The sequence below is a fragment of the Phasianus colchicus genome, chromosome 3 (assembly GCF_987193195.1).
Source record: "Phasianus colchicus chromosome 3, bPhaCol1.hap1.1, whole genome shotgun sequence".
NCBI lineage: Eukaryota > Metazoa > Chordata > Aves > Galliformes > Phasianidae > Phasianus > Phasianus colchicus.
The window spans coordinates 30,993,130-31,013,492 of record NC_143438.1 but is presented as its reverse complement, the minus strand read 5'-3'; the positions used below and the strand labels follow the sequence as shown (position 1 = coordinate 31,013,492).

The following is a 20,363-nucleotide window of genomic DNA, read 5'->3' as shown; positions in this document are numbered from 1 at the left end:
TAGACAGAAACCTCTTCCCCATCCTCAGAAAGAAATAGATTTAGCTTATAGAAGGTTGGTGGAGTTAGGGTTTTTTTTTGTCTTTTCATTGTTCTGTAACAGGTTATGTTGTCTGATTCTGTTTTTTTGCTTTTTTGTTTGTTTGTTTTAGTTTGGTACTGTCAGAAAAAATTCTATTTCATGCATGCACTCTCAAAGTTTTGTGTTCAGGGTAGTTGTAAAAGCTTTTTCTTTTTTTTTAATACATACAGTACATCTTGGTAAACCTTAGCTAAATTCTCATGCTTATTGGCAACTGAAAACCTTTCTAAGTTTTTATCACTCTGATTAATTTTCATTTAGAGGGAATAGGGTAAAAGCATAAGCCAACTTTGAAATTCCTTTAACGTCAGTAAGATTGAGTGTTCAAAGACAAGGGGGTAGGGAAAATAAATTAATTTCTAAAACAGGAAAAAAATTTGTACTGTAATCTAAAATAATTTTTATGTTCTTAGGGGAAAGAGTCCAGCACAGGCTGAACTGTGCTACTTGAACAAAGCCAAGTGGCTAGAAATGTACGGTGTAGATATGCATGTAGTTAAGGTAAGGTACATGTTGTACTTTGTTTTATTAAGATGGGGTCAGAAAATTAAAGGGAGGTGCTGTCTCAGGCAAAGCATAGTAAACTCTGGGAATGTAACTTAATATACTGCCAATTAACACAAACTTTTAATTACCAGTTTGGTTACTGAGGAGAAAAAAAGACAATAAAACAAGCATTGATAGAAACACGATCATCTTCCCTCCCTATTCCCTAGGCTAACATGTCCTTCAGTCTAGCATATCTTCTCTTCATAGTGTCAACTCCCCTTGTTTTCCCTGCAGGTTATACTCAGTCCCTCCCAGTTCAGGTCACAAGGTTGGGATCATCTGCATAACAGTTTCTTTATTCTGCTTCCTGCTTCTTCCTCATTATCCACTACTGATGTGTGCTTGTTACTGCTCATTTTCTGCTGTGAGGGTTGCCCACAGGCTTACATTCCCTTAATGGCCATCCTTTGGGCGGGATTGGACTAGATGATCTCCAGGCATCCCTTCCAACCCCTAATTCTGTGACTGTGTGCGACTCTATCCTGGGATGCGTTCTCTGTGAGCTGCAGCCCATCAGGGCTGTCCCTCGTCCAGTGTGGAGCATCCATAGGCCATAGTGCCTCAAGGTTGTCCTTGCCCTTGTGTTGCCACAGTCCCTTGGAGTTGTCCCTGTCTTGCTAAGAGATGTCCAGAGGCCATGATCTGTCAGAAGTTCCTCCTCCTGTGTGGTCATGCTCTTCCAAAGAGTGCATTTTGAGCCAAGTCTCTTTCCACATGACTTATCCAATGTCCATGATTTTTTTTTTTCTTTTGTGTCTACTTCTCCTGGCAGCTATTGCTTGCTCTTAAACAAGTGCATTTAAAAGCTACTTAGGTGTCATGTTTGAGCTCCTCTGGTATCAAAGCTGCCTGAGATAGCATATGGCCTCCTCCCACAAAGGGTGCTCTGCAACCCTCAGCTACCAAAACCCTTTGATTTACATCCACTACAGATGCATATTCTTCTCCTCTGTAGTGATAACAGATGCAAACCTTATTGTATAGATTAAAACCAATGGGTTTTGATACAGCGTGTATAAGATTTATACTACTAATTGCATATTGATTATTGATTCTGTGCTTGCTTGTAGGGAAGAGATGGTTGTGAATATGCTCTTGGACTGACACCAACGGGCATATTGATCTTTGAAGGAGCAAATAAAATAGGCTTATTCTTTTGGTAATCTGCTTTTCTTTTATATATATATATATACACATATATTTCTTTTGTTAAAATGCTGAAATCTTTCTGCTTTCCTGTGTTTTGTAATGCAGATTGAATCTACCAGTTTAAAATAGATCCAAAGGTAAAATGGCTTGGTTGGAAGTACCACTGGCAAATGTGGTAAAAATAAATAAATAAATAAATAAAAATAATAATATAAAAAAAAGAAATATTTATTGAAATATTGCTACATTTCCAGGGATTCATAATAAAATCATAATAAAAGTATAAATTCTGAAGTGTTCTGGGATTGCAAATCCCTGATATATTTTGGGGAATCGTCCTAACATACAAAATGCAGTTTTTCCATTAATTCTCTGTTTGCTTCCTATATGTTTAGGCCTAAAATCACAAAAATGGACTTTAAAAAGAGCAAACTAACACTAGTGGTCGTGGAAGATGATGAACAGGTAACTTTCTGCCCTTTCTTTGGCCTGGTCCAACAATGTGCAGAGTGTGTTTTGACTGATAAGAGCATGAGAGGCTCAGCACAGTGTTGGATTGGGCTGTATTTTTTGCCATGGACAGTAACTAATATCATGCATGCCAACTTCCAAAGCTTTTGTTTCTGCATTTAGGGCAGAGAGCAAGAGCACACATTTGTTTTCCGGTTAGACAGTGCCAAAACGTGCAAACATTTGTGGAAATGTGCAGTGGAGCATCATGCTTTCTTCAGACTGCGAGCCCCAGCAAACAGTAAATCTAGTAGATCTGACTTCATAAGGCTGGGATCACGCTTCAGATTCAGGTATTTAGTGAAGTAACAGCAAGATATTAGTTTTACAGAGGAGGAGATACAGCATTCAGCAGAAGACAGCGGTTAATTTTATTTTTGTATTTTAAGTGGACGGACAGAGTATCAAGCAACACATGGGACAAGATTACGCAGAACGAGTACGTTTGAAAGACGGCCCAGCAAACGATATCCTTCTCGAAGGCATTCGACGTTTAAAGGCAAGTGTATGTTGGTCACTGAACTGTTCATGCAGTAGTTGCTGTCTGGAACAGAATGAGCTAATATTCCCTTAGGATGTCTTTGGATTGCCATGTGTGCCTGGAATATTAACCTCAGGTCCATTAAAAGTCTTTGTGGTATTACAGGGGCACTTCTTTTTCTACCTTCTCAAGTACAAAGGGGGGAAAAGGACAGCAAGTAGGCATGCTCTCTAGAAGCTGTAAGCCCCCGCCTCCCTTCTTTAATCTCTCTTTTACAGACATACACTGTTTTTATGAGATATTTACTCTCATGTATCAAATAATACTTATGTATGTATGATAAGTATGGATGGTTTCTTAAGTGGAAGGTAAGATTATTTTAAACATTTTGTAACAATGGGATCTGTCAGACCTTGCGTTGCAGTGTTTCCATACAGTGGCTTATGTCTGTGAGGGGGAATGAAGAGAGAGTGTGGCTTATGATCGTTCTAGTCCTCTGTGCATAGCAGCTGGGCAGAACTTCTGCCATACCCAGATGATCTCCATCCTGAGATGCTGACAGAATGTTTAAGTTCATGCAAAAACTCATTTTAGGTTATTTTGTCACACATCTCTTTTCCTAGCTGTACCCCACAAGCATTGGATTCTGTCCTAGCTCAGTCACTCTGTACTTTTACAGTGTCTGATTAAGTCTGTAGTCCACTTTCTGCATTCAGCACTGTCATGGATTTTCAGTTATTTCAATTAGCAGTTTTTCATTGCTCTTTCTGAAAATATGGTGTGTCAGAAAAAAGAAATAATACAAATAATACATCCTAGCTATTCTATTGGCTTCTTCACCATTTGTGTAGCCTGTCCAAAGCACAGTCCAAGATTTTGTTCCTGAAGATTGATCGATGTTTCCCCATATTCCTAGCTGGTAGCTTATGTTTTGTTTGTAACACACAGTTTGTTACCAACTACGAGAATACTTTGAACTCTGAGATGCAAAATCTCTATGGGAAGTAGCTTTTGATTTCCAAAGGACTCAATGTTACTGACGTAGTAGCTATAGTAAATGGAGAGAACTGGTGATCTGGTTGTGCCGAACTCGCTCTGCCTGAAGTCCTTCCTTCTGGCTGCTGGGGAGGAATAGTCTTCTGCAGTCATCTCTGATGGATCTTGACTCTTGCAGAAACAAAGGGCAATCTGTGTCTGCCTTATACTTTATGAACTGATGGGATTGCTGGAAGGTGCAGGACTGTGCTTGGATTCTGACACGTTTGTACAGATGTCTGTAGAAGAATTCACTTTAGCTGTGGTATAGCAGCCCAATGATGATAACTGTAAAATGACTGATGTTTCACATGTCTTATGGGTTTGTTTTTTTTTTTAAGCAAACAATCCTGTGAAAGCAGCACAACTGTGGTAAGTGATTCTTCAAGTTCTCTCTACCTATCAGTAACTGTTGTAAGTCAGGGGATCCTGAAGAACAGTTCTGTGCCAGGATTTGTTGACACTCATTCTCTGGTGTAGGACAAATTGCTTGGGAATCTGTCATTATGCCGCACCAGATTCTCCTTGGGGACAGACTGTGAGACTTTGTGCTTTCATTTTTTAAGGTGTTTCTGTTTGAGATCAGATTAAAGTAAAGCATATTTCCTTTCTGCTCATTGCTGTTATTCTAATTCATCTAGCATTATTTGTTCCTGTTGCTGTGGTTTATATCTTGAATAAACTATGATGTCCTAATTTTACTTCACTGTAATACTTCCTTGAAGAGTAGAGCCCAGAGCTATAGGAAATTGCTATGTGGATATTTTTATAAAAAGTAGTAACTTGTTAGTGCAAGTAAACTGTTTTGGTTGTGCAACTGAGTGAAACACAAAAAAGAATAATGATTCCTCAGTTGCTCAGAATCCTTACTTTTGTAACTGACTGCTCTTAAGTAGACTTAGTAGGATTCTAACAGGAACAGATCTTCCATTGGACACTTATAGAATGAGGCCTACAGTGTTTTAAGAAAATGAGTTTTTCTGTGTACCTTTGGGTTTTTTATTTATTACATAAAAGCTTTTTTTTTCCTTCTCCTTCAGTGCTAAAAATACTCCTGAAGTCCACAACTACCAGGTAAGCATAAATATTGTTGAGAAAAGTATTTACTTTTAAAGTGCTCTTACTTAGTGGCAAATAATTCTTCTGGTCTATAATTACGACAGTTGCTTTTCTACTTTTCCTTCCACTGGAGTGGGTTCATAAATTTGCAGCATAAATTGGGAGTTCTGGATAAAATGAAGGGATTTTTCTATCTTGCTTTCCTTGTCGTCTTGGATACTCTGCAAGCTGAATATACTCAATTTGCCATCCTCTTTTGCTTTCCTTCCTGTGAGATCACGGGTTAAAGACTATGGGACTGTGTGTATGATGCACTCTTGGAGACTGCTTTGTGAGAAGCACTTTTGTGAGAACAGCATCTGACACTGGAGGAGTTCTCACAAGTTCAAAGTTGTGATTATCTCCCCCATAACAACACTCAATGAGTTCATTGCTGGTCTGATGTTTGTGGTGGTGTTTTATTGTTGTTGATTGTTCTTTTGTATTTTTTTAAACAACCTCCTTTATAAGCTTTGATGGAAAAACCTCACCCAGTTTTCATCTGCGATGGCAATCTGTAGTACTGAGAAAGCAAGCCATGCTTTCATTCAAACTGAGTGTGTGCATGAGAATGGAATGCTTGTTTTTATTAAAAGCCTCACCAATGATTTTATTTCATTGTTTTTCTTTAAGACTTTGTGGGATGAGAGAGAAATGCTGTCACCAATGATAGGTGACCTTCTGAAGGCATCCACTGTAATAACCTTTCTCACTCTCCACCTTTGATTAAAGCTGAGCATACTGATGTGTTTTCTATGAGAAGCACTGGATGTGCCAGGTTGTCGCTCAAACAGAAAACCAATTTTCTTTGCATTTGTCCATGAGTATGTCCTAATAAGCAAGCTTATCATTAAGAGGTCTTGTACGTGCGCTAAATGGCATGGAAGAAGGTCTGAAAGAGTGGATTTTTTAGGGCTCACAGCTAGCATGTTCCTCATGGCTCTGGAAAAAATAGGAAGTTGAAATTATCATGGGTTTTTTATATGATTTTATTAACCAGGTTTAATGTTTTCACTTGCAGCCACAGTATCATCCTAATATACATCCTGCTCAGCCACACTGGCACCCACATACACCTGTGAATGTAAGGTAAGCAACCTCAATGGATGAGAATACTTCTTTCTTAATCTGTCAGTATGAAGCTTTTGTGGACATATCAGGTGATTTTTTGCATGTGAAAAGCAAATAGGAATTAGAAATATAAATGAGTGAACAGCTTCTTGCATTACAGAACTTTTTTTCATTTTTTGCTGAAATATACATGGAAAAATAATGTGTACGTGGAATAATATCAGACTCTCTACTGATATTAGTGCAATTATTTTAGAACTTTAGAACAAAGATATTCCTGTTGTGCTACTTTGTGGTGAACTACTAATGGGAGAAATGAAGTGAAAATAAATTTTGGAAGAAATTCCATCTAGGCTTGAACCATCTTTTGAATGCACATTTGGAGGCACACACCTGATGGTGGATATGTGTCTGTGCACATACACGTGTTAAAAATTAGCTGCTATTTTGTCCTAATAAAGAATAACTAAAGAATAACCTTTCTAGGCCGCTCAGGATTTTTTTGGCAAATACTTACCATCTTGACCGAAAAATATCAACACCCTTATCTTTACTCCTGTTGATTTTACCTTTTAATTTCTGTATGCTTACATCAGATAGCTAGACTTTGTTCTTGGTGTGGGTGGGCTCTGGAAACGATGAGCTTAAAATGGATGAAAAGACAATTTAGCTTGAGTTTGAATCTGAGAATGTAGGAAAAAGGCAAGAGAACTAGGCAGAGAAGCAGGCTTGCTCATTGTCATCTCAGAATTCCTGGTATAAAACAGTAAAGCAGACATGAAAATTATGCCAGAAACAGAAGACTGTTTAAATTGAATAATTAACTCTGCCTGTACTTTGTGTTCAAGATCCTTCCTGGCTTTAGGGTTTTCATGTCCAGACTTTTGTTTGTGATTTTAAATATCCAATATCCAATTTTACATTACTCAAGAGGAAGTATTGATAGAAGTTAGTAATTTTATAAGTCATTTGAGGTTTTGCTGATTTTTTTTTTTTTTAATCCTAAAGATTTCATCACTTATGATGCATTTTAAAGCCAAATAGTTAATCTTGGAGCAGAGCAATATTAAAATAAGCACCACAGTGTACTATAAAGTGTGTAGACAATCTCCCCCCCTCCACAACCTCTGCTGCCCGGGTAAAGATTAAGGCCAGTGAAATATGAACAATGACATTTTTATATCTAGGCTTGCAATTCCAAAAGGACACTTAAATGCTGTTCTGTAAACTCATTAGAAAAGGTGCTTAGAATTTTTCTTCCAATTTAGTACAAATGTTTAAATGTGTAGTTAAAGTGGAAGCTACGTGTTATTTTAATGTAGTGTCAAAGTAGTGGAGCTGGACATTTAACATCTTGGTTAGCCTTATTTGAGAACATTCAATTCATTTGACTGTGAATCTGAGATCAAAACACAGATGCATGAGATTTTTTTCTATTGGCCATGTATGTCCAAAATGGGCTATAATTTGAAGTGAAACTAAACATGCAATACTGTTTTTATATATTTCTTTATAGTTATTATTATCTAAAATTTTTTACAAGTATTTCTAGAAAATATTTGGTAAGTAATATGTGGAATTTTCTCTGTTTTCATAGTAAAGTCCTTTAAATGAAATGTGCATTTAACAAAATGTTCCATCCTGTGAGAAAATTTATTCCAATTAACAGTTGTGATTTTAGAATTTTAGAATGTCTTGTTTTGTTTTTCAAAATCATTCAGGAGAGATTGTAGAATTGGTTGTTAATATCTCTAAGTAACAGTAAGTAATGAACAAGCAAGGAAAAAAGTTATTTTCAAACTTTTGCAAGTTACAGCACATAGTCCTACAGAAATATCTGTACTACCTGTAGGCTCTAGGTATTCATCTTAACAGAATGGACTGTATTGTCCTGGCTGCTTTGGTATAGCTAACTGCACCAGCCTCACCAGGTGAGTGAGTGGCAATATTTATGGAAGAGCAATTTTCATTCTTAATAGGGTTGTCTTTTTTAATTTTTTTAGTCTTAGGGATATTTTTTTTCATGAGTTCAACTTTTTGCATGATTTATTTTACTTGCTTGTTGTACTCATGTATGTTTTCCTATGGCCCCACCATCTCTCTGGGATTCATGATCATTGGTGCACAACACTTGAGAACAGAGATTTTAAATGGCTTAGCTCTAATTCAAGGCCCTTTGAAGTGAATTAAGGATTCCCAATTGCATCAGTAGATTCTTATGAGACCTGTCATCATTTTCTTCTCTTTGTGGTAGCTGTCCATCACAATGTATGCATGCTTAGCATTTGCTGGATGAACTCATGTTGCTGTGTAGCACTCATAAGTTTACTTCCATCTCTCACTAACCAATACCTGTGCAAATGGTACAGGCCATCCTATCATGATGACAGGCCATATTGGAAGCCCCCCACAAGTGGAGAGGACAGCAATTTACGATATATTCAAGAACAGAACCAGAAGAATTTAGGAGAAGTCCAAAGTATGGTGTACCAAGATAAACTCATGACGACTCTCTGAAAAGTCATCTTCATTTCACCTGCCATCTTAGATGATCATTGCATTCCATGGTCCTTGTCTGTCTGACGTATGTTCAAAGTGTATTGTGCATGAAGTGTGTGTCTTTTTACGTACATCTTTTTATGTACATCCATCCTTGTTTAGTTCATGGACATTCTTGGGAAAAGTATTTTCCATGTCTTTGTAAAAAGAAAAAAATCCTGAAAAAGCCTTTGTGAAAGCTGGTAAGAATTTTCAGTGTCCCAGGAACAGCCTTAATGATTTTTATTATCTTGTTTCTTTTGACTCAAATTAATAGATGAAGTTGGAGAAATTTTGTCTTTTAGTTGATGTGCAATTAAGAGACTGGAGGGAGAAAAAAAAGAAATCAGATTTCATCCTGGCAGTTAAAATGACTTAAGGCACGCCACCAAAGGGAGCCTGCTGAGGTAGTCGTAGGTTTGGGTGTCTTTTGCTTTTAATTTTTGTATTCTACAGCAGAATTAGAGGTGCTTGCCTAACTCTGGAAGCAAAGAACACTGGGAAAGAACACTATAATAAAGTTTATAGAGTATGCTTTTCACTTTTTGACTAAGTGATTATATAAATAGCATCCCCCAAAACCATACCTGCTGCTATACATGCAAGAATGTTAAAAGTGAATCCTTGCTAAAAGGGTGCTCCTGCCTTGTTATTTTTAATGTGACTACAAAAATGAACGACACAATTGCATAAAGCTACCTACTGATAGCTCTTCAGTGCATGGATTCAAGACCACAGCTTATCATACTGAATCATGGAATTGCAGGGATTGGAAGGGACCTCTGGAGGCTATCTAGTCCAGCCCTCTGCTAAAGCAGATTCCCTACAGTAGGTTGCACAGGACAAGAGGAGGATGATCCAGTAAAATAGCTCTATTTTTTTAAGGTAGACATTTGAAGAGTTGAATATATATTTTACAAACCTAGTTCTTTAAATAGTCTGGCTGGCATTTTGATCACTTGCAGATTTATTTTTTTTAACTGGGAATCAGTGCCATCTTCACTCACGTGTTTAACTTGGCCTTAGGTCTGTGGTCTCTCTGAAGTTGTAGGAATGAATAAATCGTTATATGGGATATTTGAAAGTGAAGTAATTTTTAAACTTGATTTTGATTAAATATACATTTATAAACAGCTATAACCATGCATTTTTTTTCAGAGCAAATTTGATAGTGTATATCTTTTTGTAAAGTATATTTGTTTACAAATGCTGTCTTTTAATATTTGTTTTGATCTTTCCTGTATGTGCTAAGTACAAATAAAATTATCAATCTTTTTCTTTTGGTTATGATGCATTATTTATTTTTGAAAGCTTTATGGGAAGGGTTAGATGTGATACACCACTGATTTGTACCTGTGTTGTCCTACTACTGTTGCACTGTAGTGTCTGTGTTGCTACAGATAATGTCTGTGCTACTAATGTCTATGGGGTAAGAGGGGGGAAACAATAAAGCAATTGTGCACTGGGATGTGACAGTGCCAGAGTAAGTCTCAGATCATAGAGGCTGCCTTCAGTTTCCCGACGCTGGTCTTCCTCTTTTTCATCAGTGTTTTATTTGACAAAGGAAGAAATAGAAACTTCTTTCTGGAGCCGTTGGAACAAGAGCCTAGTTTAACTGCACTGAACGTCCTCTGGAGAAGGAGGATTTTCTGGTTTTAGGGTGCTTTTTTTGTTTTGTTTTGAATACATGGTAGTTAGGTGGAACATCTATTGCTTCACAATTCACGTGCCTACCTTCATAACACAGTATTGGTTTTGTCACATAAATTCTGTGCAGTTTATTGTCAGCATTCCTCCTCATCATGTGTTTTTATTTGAAGTCAGGTTTATTGCTGAGGTGCACTGATCTTCCTGACGGATCTCAAGAAAAAACAGCACAGACCCTAACCAGTCTTTGAGTGTTAAAAGGCCTCGTGTAGGAGATCTGAGGTCTGCACATGGATGAAGAACATCCTGTGAGACTTCTGTGCTCTGTATGTGGTACATGTCACCTCGAGGGAAGCTATGGTCTGAATTGCTTCTCTGAAGAAGGAGCTCGTGCACTCTGCAGTCTCCTTACACTTTTCCATTCCACATCCTCCTTGCTGCCTGCAGAGTTTTGTACCAAAATGTCACCGTGCATTTGGATAGGTAAGAACAGATGCATTTCTCTGTCCTTCCTTGCTGTGGTCACAGCTGGCTTCTTGTCACAAATCTGCGGGGATGTGGCTGGGAAAAGGGAATATTTATCTCTGTTTTTGTTGGCCTTGATCTGACTCATGCACCACCTGAACAAGGATGGATGTGGGTGCCCCTGCAGTGAGCAGATAACAGACTGGGGATGTTCTAATGATATAAATCAATGGTATGTCTTAGATTCATGCTAGTACAGGAAGCCGGTGGTAGTTTATAGATGCCCAAACCCAATACAGAAACTTGATCGCCTTACTAGGTGAGTGTTTTGACCTTGCGCTGAATTATCATAACTAGTCTTTTCTTAGGAGGAAATGCCACACTGATACGTAAAAAGAGCATATTGTGTTCGTTGCAGGTACAGATAAATCAACAAATTTTGTATGCATTGTAAATGTACCGGGAAGTTGCTTTTAAAGGAAAAAAAAAAAAAAAGTGCCTCGTGCATGGCCTGAAGGAAGTATCACTTTGTGAATCCAAATGAAGCATGTTCTCAGAAGCACCCTCTGAACAAAGTATGTACAAACTTTCCCCTCCCAGTTCTGAAGTCTGTTCATTGTGCAAGTCCGAAATCTTCTTTTTACAAGTCCATTATGCACTTAGAAACTCTTCTGTAATCTGATTACAGGCGATAAAGGCTATCCTTGGGTAATCTAAGCGGGGGAAATTCTTTGAGTACAGTGCAAGGAACTGCAGAAATTGGACTGATCTGAAGTGCAGTGTGTAACAGGCTGCATTCTTCCACGTGCTGGAGAATTGCTTGGTGTATCAAAACTGAGTACCTGCTGGTCCATCTCTGTGTGTTTCTCCTGCATTTTCTACAGCTATAAACCACTCCTTTCTCAGTAAGCTTAGGGCTAGTATTCTTTTTTTACACTGAGGTTGCTTTTGGCCAGTTACAGCTCCATAACCTGCAAGCTCTGCCTTAGGAGCTGTGGGAGGGGATCGAAAAGCTGACAACTCCACATCTGTCACTTGGGCTGAAATACATCACTCTTTAGCCCCAACCAGACCCTAGCGTGCAAATTAATGATTAATGTTGACTACTAAAATATGATACTGAAATACAATACTGAAAGTGTTGTCACTTTCAGTAAATTGTTTTAGCGTGGGCTTTTCCTTTACACTTTCATTTTCAGCTATTTTTCTTTAGCTGATGTGAGTCACAGGCAAACAGAACAAATGGATTGGGCTTTGTAATGTATTTCCAAAGCTGGCAATCTGAAGTTTGCACATTTAAGGGCAAGAATCAACACATCCTTCCAGAACGTTTCTCCAGTGAACCCATATGCAAATCAGTCAGAAGAGGGATTTCTTTCTCACGCTGTGGACAAAACCAAATGGTATTCTGGGTCTTTGATGTAAAATGTCATTTTTCCCTCATTCTGGATAAGCATGGCAGAAAATCTCTCTTCTACCTGAGAGGAAACTAGAGCCTGCAAATAATTTTGGAAATGGAACTTCCACTGCTGACAAGGAGTTGGAGAACTTCTAGGACAGGCAAAAATTAAAGATCACTTGCTTCTCACTTGTCAAAGCTGGAAGGAATGGAGAAGACATCAGATTTTCCTCCAGTCGCTGGTTGGCGTATCCAGCAGGCAGGCTTATAACTACCTAGCTGGAAGGACTGTAGAGATATCCACCTATCCTGACACATCACATCTCTGGAAAGACTGCTGATAAGCACTTCTGTCTTATTCTGGCAAAAGAGAACTGAAAAAAACAGTCTGGTGAGGAGTGCTGTCCTTGCACGCCTAGCCAGGCATTGCTAAGACTTCAAAACAGAGCTGCTGCAGACCAAGTAGCATTAATGGACATAAAGAGGGATTGTATTTCTTGAAATTATTCTCAGACTCTGTGCTGCACTTTGAAAAGAGACAGATCCACCAGGATTCTGGCTGCTGTGTTAAGACTGTGCAGGCCAAGGATCTTCTCTGAGAGCCATCTTGAAACAGCATTCTACCAGTTACATCTGCATCTCAGCTGCACTTGTGCAACAATACTGAGGATGGAGATTTTGAACCTTTAAGAAATGAATGCTTTTTCCTACTTTATGTTCAATTTGCAAAAGCCTGTAAAAGCACCGTGCTATATTCGATGCTCATGAGTGCTGAAGGACGTGCAGGAAAATCAGTTCTTTGTTCAACAGGCACCAAACCGGCAGGAATATTCAGCCAAAACAATGCCAAAGTAGATAAGTGAAAGCATAATGTAAGACCACACCTATCTACCTGTTTGTCTCCTGTCATCATAAAGCAGTGTGTAATAATGAGAAAGACCTTGTTCAGCTTCTGTTATTCTCCTTGTTTTTCATATAATCTTGTACCTGGAAGGGACTGGCCAAATAGGCCTCCTTTCTGACTGTGTGCTGTTTGTCTTATTGCCACTGCGTTGCAAAAACAGATAAAAGCTGGTTTCAGCTCAAGTTCCTCTCTTAAATGAGTCACTTCCAGTAATAAAGCTTCTGCAGGTAACGTTCTGCTCTCAACTACTTACCGATGACTGCTTCATGACTGTCCTTTAGAGTGAGACAACTTATTTCTAAACAATTGGTTTCATGAGTGTTTATCTGATTTTAGTTGTAAAGTTCTCAAACCAGGTCTCCCTGTGCACTGACTACTGCATGTATTAGTAGGCTAACACAGAAAACAAGCATGTGTTCTGCGATCACTTTCATACTGCTTTTAATTTCAGCAGATTATAACCCTCAATTTTGAACTGACGGAAAAGTTTTTTATTATTATTATTTTTAATGCAGTTTTTTAAATCCAACTTTACTAAAGATTATGGTGTGTGTATGTGTAAGAGAGAGAGAGAGACTTTTTTTTAATGTAGAGTCCTAGTAGATTTGTCACGTAAAGAAGGTAGGAGATAGGAAGTTCCACCAGCCTAATATCTTACCTCCAGTGTTACTTCTTGGCTTTGAGTTTCTGGGATAATGGCTTTCTCTTGACTGCAGGACTGCTTTTGGTTTGGTAGCATCTTCTGTGATATATCGCATGTCCATATGAATTGAAGAAATGCAAAGAAAATGAAACAATTTCTTCATATGAAGAAATCTGGTTCGTTTTGTCTCTGTGAGAAGAAGCATTCATTATGTCTGCCGTAGTGATCTAACCTTCTGAAATCTGAGTAACCTTTCAATTTAAAAACAAGATAAAAGCTGAGCTATTGGAGAACCAGTGAAAGTGCCCTGAGAGTTCTGTTTTCTCTTGCCATCACAATTACGTTTCCAATTTTGATTTCTTATTGTACTTCCAGTCTTCTAAGTTTGTAATGTGCTTGTATTCTTCTTCATCTTTTTTTTTGTAGTAGTAGTATTCTTACCTTCAGCTAAACAGCAAAACTGTACCTCACAGTGTCAAAAACTGAATTAAAGCACAAACAAGCATTTCAAGCAGAAAAAAAAAATGGAAAGCCTGTATTTCCTGGATTAACAGTGTCATCTGTTAAAGGATTATATATATTAAAAAAAAAAAAAAAAAAAGTATATTTTAAAATAAGACAAAACATCCTTCCTGCCTCCTGTAGAAAATGGAAGATGCAGCCACAGCTAATTACTAGTAGGAAGTACTGATCTACTGCAATTTGAACTCCAGGTAACAAGACACTTACAAGTATTTTATTTTCCCCACTAAATCTATTGCACCAGGGGTGGTTCAGGTTGGGTATTAGAAGAAATTTCTTCTCAGAAAGAGCGGTGAGGCAGTGGCAAAGGGAGGTGGTGGAGTCACCATCACTGCAGTGTGGATGTGACACTGAGGAACACAGTTAGAGGGCCTGGTGCAGATGGGTTGGCGGTTGGATTTGGATGATCCTCTTGGTCTTTTCCAACTTGACTGATTCTATGATTTTTAGAACTTAGTAGAAATAGAAAAAGTTACTGCTTCTGAGCCTAGAAGGGCTCTGTTTGTTATCAGTCATTTTCAAATTCTACTGTTGTATTTAATATATCTCTGTCTTATTTTCAATTTCTGATCTTAAAAAATAGTCTGGAAATTGCTTTTAAGGTGAAATGAAAAGTTTCTTGCTGGAATTCTGATGAGTTGCTCAAGTGTTGCATGAAACTGTAGATAGGACAGCTCACAAGGCTTAGAATAATCTTGCTGTATGTGCTGAATGATTGATTTTGTGTTACTTTTACCTCTTGATGGAAGTTTTTACTTGCTGTGCACTGTACTTGTTCAGTGGCTATATTGATAATGCATTTAAAAGAACAGCAAAAATCTATAATGTGAGTCCTTTTGTGTGGCAGTGGTGTCAGGTATGTTCATGCTGGACTTTGAAGTTACAGCACATTCAGGTTACCCTATGTTTCTTTGTAGGGCATTGGAAACATTTAGAATTAGATTACTTAGGAAGCATGGCACTTCTACAGATGGATTAATTTATTTTAAAAGAGGTTTTTGAAAGCATTTCAGCTTTGCAGGAACAGAGACAGCAAATTTTTAAGCCTTGCTGTGGTGGTTGGTGCCAAGTGTAGTGAGCAGCAGGTGACTTTCAGGTTGCTGTCCCTTTCCTTCCCTTCTCTCCATCTTCTTATGCTGCTGCTTCCTCGATATACATAAATCTTTTCTTCCCCTTTCTACTCTCTGTTACTTTTATTTTCACTGTGTTGTATTTTTTGTTTGTTTTGTTTGTTTCAGTGTAAAAGTATCTGTATTCAAATTTCCCAAGGCTTTTCAGGTATTTTGGATCTTATGTAGTATTACTGATAACATTTGGTAGACATTGCAAGAGGCTTCTCACCAAAAGGTCCCTAATTCCTTTGAAGCTCTGTGAGCTTTAGCCATTTCTCATGTAACTCTCCCTGCAGAAGGTGAAATAAGAAAGGCAGGAGTGTGCCTAGTTTGGAAGGCCTGAGATACTTCATGGGTTAAATGGCAGGAAAGGCTGTCACCTGGGTTACTAACCTGAGATCAGCTGCAGGCTGTCTTGGCAGCCAGAGCTGCTCCTTATCTTTGCTCCCAGAGCACCCTGGGTTACCAGCTGATTTCCCAAGTGCAGGCTGAGAGGGAAGGGCAGCACTGGCTTGGGTGGGTTTTCATCTGTCTTGGAAAATTGTGTCTTCTTTTTGGAGTTCTTCTCATCTGCAAGGACATCTGTGACAGTGATTTTTTTTTTTGACAGGTGATTAAATATCATTAGCTATCATTATCATTAATTAAAACCATTTGTAAATGAAGAAAAGCAAGTTCAGTTCCCCAGTGGGGATATTTTGCATGACAGTTTTGCAAGGCAGTATTTTTTTAATGATCTTTATACAGATAAGGTGAAGTCTGTGAGGACAATGACTGTTGAGCTGAGATTTGTTCCTTGGTGTTTTATTAGAACATGCTTTGCTGCAGGCTCTGCAGATTAATTGGAAGCTGGATCTACTGCTTCAAAGCTTAGCTCAGCTTCTAACACAAGAAGCTGGTGTATCTCCTACAGGAGATACTCTTCTGCTCTCAGTGTTGTTTCTGAACATCTGCTTCCCCAAGGCCATTTCCTCCTCCTTTCCTGGCTGGCTGGCTGGTTTGGCTGGGAGAAAGCTGCTGGCTGCCCACTCTGCTTCCAGGGTGGAAGAAATACATGGCTTCCTGAGGTGTCCCTACAAGTGGATGAGGACTGCTGCAATGCATCTCTTCAGTTCTCCTGTCATCTGCTGGTGTCAGGGTACAACACAGAAGTATAATAGTGCTGTCAGCTTAAGGTACGCTTTCTGCATTTTAGGAAACCAAGAAGCCTTGGTTATGTGGTGCAGGGGAAAAAATCATATAGGTGTGCTTGTAGGGATTACAGAATCATAGTGTGACTTGGGTTGGAAGGATCTTAAAGACCATCCATTTCCAGCCCCTGCCATGAGCAGGGTTGCCACCTGCTAGACCAGGCTGCCCAGGTCCCCATCCAACCTGGCCTTCCTTCTTTACCTAGGAACATTCATTACTGTTTTATGTCCCAGTCCTCAGCTGCAAAAACGAAACTGCACCCTTTTTCTTTTATGAGCAGTCCTCCCTCCATGGTCTGGCTTCCCTTCATGTGTGATACTGAGTCCTAAGTCTTTTGCTTCACCACACTGGTTCTGGCCATTAAATGATGCTTGCACAGGGCACCGCATTCTGTTCCCCACATTTCATTGCTGCCCACAAAGAAATTTCTAGTGTGCTAGTTCTTTCTATACTGTCTGTGCCACTTTACATGCTACAGTGACACAAAGGGTGTATGAGATTCTGAATTAGTTGAAAGCAAGGTTTACTAAAAAGTAACTTGTTTTGTTTTGAACTTCTTTTGAAGCATGGGTGAGGAATAAACCCAAAGTCTCCTCCTTTTTTTCCCTCCAAATGCAGAGTCTAACCTTAAACATGAGTGCTTGGCTTGACACAGCTGTGAAATCTCATTCCCTAGCTGCTGTGCTGAAGCTTAATGTGCAATCACTACTTTTGTTAGACTTCTGAAAGTCTCTGCTTCACACATGGGTCCAGCATGGGTTGGTTGTGACCTTAGCACATGCAAAAGTTTAAAATGCAGCTCAGGAGGAATGAATGCTCTTAGTTCCAAGTAACCTGCTTCACAGATCAGGAGGGAGGGACGCCTGGCTGCTTTAGGAAAGGGTGGTGTTCCCAAGGATGAGAATTTGAATATGAGTCAAGAGTTGTATGTTATTTAGGAGAAAGTAAATGTCGTGTTATAGTATATACACAGAAACTGGTCCCATAGGATATGTGAAGCATATAATGCCTTTTTAAGACCTCAGCAGGATTGCCTGACATCTCAGAGGCAGAGCAGGGGGTGGGTGGTGGGTGTGCAGAATTGAGTGCAGGAACGATCAGAGCAGTAGAAAACATGATGAGTGAGGGGCCACTGAGAGCTCAGAATGCTTCAAAACCTGGAGGAAGATATGAAAATTGTTTCCACAAACATGGGCTTCTGTAGCAAGAAATAACTTGTTCATTGACAGATGGGAGGAGAAATAACAGGCTTAAACTGCAGTAAAGGTAACTTAGGTTAAATGGAAGAAGTAAGTGCAGGCACGGCTTGACACTGAAATAGATTGTATAGGCAGGTCATGAAGTCTGCTAGGGAGAGTTTTTAAGGTTCAGCTCAGACAGTCAGCTGGGACAATGTAGGCCTGCAGGGTCTTTTTGTAAGGGGAGAGGTAAAGAAATCAGTCTTCTGAATTCTTTCTCAATACCTTTCTATTCCCCATTTTTTCCTGATCCCTTAACATGTCTGTGTGAGTTGTACAAAAGAGGCATGGTTCGGTAATGCAGAAGATAGCTGGAGCACATGAAATTTAAGAATGCCATCTCAAACTATCTTCTAAAGCAAAGAGTGAGGACTATAAAATTGGGATAGGGGGCTAGTAACAAAAATAAAATTCAAACAGTGGAAAAACTAATGAGAAGATATATACCAATTGCTCTGTTTCTCTACAGGCTGTCTTTTTGGTCAGAGGAAAGTAAGTGTGGAAGTTTGAGGCTAACAGCATTACCAAGTGTCTGTGAATTTTGATTCTTTTTAAAGGTCTAGCGTGGGGCTGCTAGAAGTGCTTTGCCTGTGTGCAGGATGGAGAGGGAAGAAATGTTTTCTTTCTTTAGAGAACTGTCTGTAGAGCACTGCCTTTTTCTTGAAGGGCAAGAGTTGGTTATGTAGGGAGCGGCTGGAGCTTGATCAGAAAACTCAACAGGTAAATAAAGCAGGAAACCTGCACAACAGCCTATTGCCTATCAAAAGGCAAAGCAGATGTGAAACATCGGTATGTACCAGGAGGACCAAAAGACAATTACAGGAGAAAGGATGAAAACCGGTATCTGCCCACGTTTGCACTTAGTTTGAGAGCGTTATGTCTGGGGAGCAAGTATGAAAACCTGGAGAGAGCAGGATATAGTCTGAAAGCTGACTCAGAGAAAATACTGATTTTCTTGCATCAATGGATGGAGAAGGATGTGTGAGCACATTATGTATTCAGGTAAGTCAGATAGAAACAAGCAATAAAAAGGAATGTTAATGGCAGAAAGATGCACTGGGGGGAAAGTGTCAAGACTTTAGATATAAGATAGTGGGAGAACACTAAAATTAGTGAAAATAGATGTGACATCTCTGCTAAATGATGCCACGATGATACCAGCTAGATACCATCTTATAGCAACTACAGTATGATGCCTAATGTGCTCCTAAATTAAACAGTATAGAGTAAACAGGATAGGGATTAGGACTACTCATTATATTTTTTGGGGGGTACTGCCAAGGTTCTCTAGCAGACTGGATCTGAGGCTGCTGCAAGCACTGTTGTTGATGGCTCACCAACCTACAATGTATTTGTGCAGAGCTCTTAGGTGGGAAGGAGGTCGTGGATGTGAAGTTTTCCTCACCCAACCCCACATCCATCAGAAGTGCAAGAGATCACTGAGTGCCAAGATGGGCTTGTGCCCATATCTGCCAGTTGCTGCCAGCCCCAGAAGAGAGTGAATGACTGCATCCTCTTAGCTAGGCCAGCATTTTCAGTAAGGGTTTGCCCATCAGAGTGCACTGCATGGACTTGGATTTCAGTGCACACCTGAACATCAACTTTGTTGGGCTCTTTACTTCTTTGAAATAAAGGTCACCCTGCGTTTTATGTGGAGAGAGCTCTCCTGTCTGGACAGTCAAGAGATGCATCTAGAGAACTTGGTGCAAATTCATAATTGTGCCAGAGCTGTTGGGTTCACTCAGTTGCCCAGGTCATTCCTATTTCAGCATGGGAGCTACCTTGTGCCCATAGCAATACGAGGAATCAGTGTAAAGATTCAGTGTGATCTTATTTGTTTTTAAAAGACTGGTGAATAACCTGCTAAACAAACCTGTCAGCCAGTGAAATGAAGCAACTCCTGAATGCGTGGGGCTTTGTGTCCTGAAAGATGTTGAATTGTAGACCAGAAAAAGCAAGAGATGTGCTGAGACTCCAGCCCTGTACTGTTAATATTTTCATTCTGTGAACAAAACCAGCTCTTCTCCCTGTCAAAAAATGTCACTTTGATCCAAAAAGCTTGAAGGGGAGAGTGCAGGCGAGCTGTTACAATTAGTATGCAATCTCATTAGCCTGTACCATTTTTCCCCAGTAGGCACTTACTTAATTTGATTATAAGAGTGAAGATATAATACAGTTTCAAAAGACTGTCCTGGATTATCTGAGCTCACCAAAGCTCTTCCCTGTGTATGTGACCCCTATTTGTGTTGTTTCCTTAAGGCAAATAGAGCATCAGAAGTGCCTTTATTGGCAGTCCTTGCTACATGCTGGGAACTTGCCAAGGCGAATACACAAAGCCTTCCCCTCCCCGCCTCCTGCTTTCAAAAAAGTAACCTGCACAAAAGCGTTATTCAATTGCTACCCAGTCAGAAACCTCATGCTGTCAGTTGTTGCTAAGAAGGCAGTTGTTACTAATGATGCACTGAGTCGCAAGCTTTGGCATATCCTTGGAAATGATGCAGATGTGTGTGTGTGTCCAGATGACTTGTTAATTTTGCTTTGAATCAGTAAGTAGTCTGTAGAAAACATATGTAGTGAGTAGCTAGGTATAATTCATTCTTTGTTCCTTTAATTATTCTGTTTGTCTTTATTCCATGTTGTCAGGTTTTCAGCTACTGTTGGTAACAGAAGCAAACTGAGCACTCGTGGGTGGAGAGAGAATTTTGTTAGCCTTTTTCAAATGGACAGGGG

The 20,363-nt window shown here is 39.3% G+C and overlaps 1 protein-coding gene across 3 annotated transcripts in view; it reads left to right on the top strand.

Moving 5' to 3' along the window:
• The window catches only part of EPB41L4B (erythrocyte membrane protein band 4.1 like 4B), a 168,637-nt gene that overhangs the window by 77,484 nt on the left and 70,790 nt on the right, over nucleotides 1-20,363 (top strand). For 2 of the 3 annotated variants that reach the window (XM_090137209.1, XM_031589147.2), the window contains exons 8-15: nucleotides 495-582; nucleotides 1,701-1,789; nucleotides 2,175-2,244; nucleotides 2,413-2,582; nucleotides 2,679-2,788; nucleotides 4,147-4,177; nucleotides 4,846-4,879; nucleotides 5,925-5,992. In XM_090137209.1, the coding sequence (XP_089993335.1) occupies nucleotides 495-582; nucleotides 1,701-1,789; nucleotides 2,175-2,244; nucleotides 2,413-2,582; nucleotides 2,679-2,788; nucleotides 4,147-4,177; nucleotides 4,846-4,879; nucleotides 5,925-5,992 (660 nt within the window). Of the gene's footprint in view, nucleotides 1-494; nucleotides 583-1,700; nucleotides 1,790-2,174; nucleotides 2,245-2,412; nucleotides 2,583-2,678; nucleotides 2,789-4,146; nucleotides 4,178-4,845; nucleotides 4,880-5,924; nucleotides 5,993-8,343; nucleotides 8,409-20,363 lie in introns of all 3 variants that reach the window. The other variant, XM_090137210.1, reaches the window with a different exon arrangement.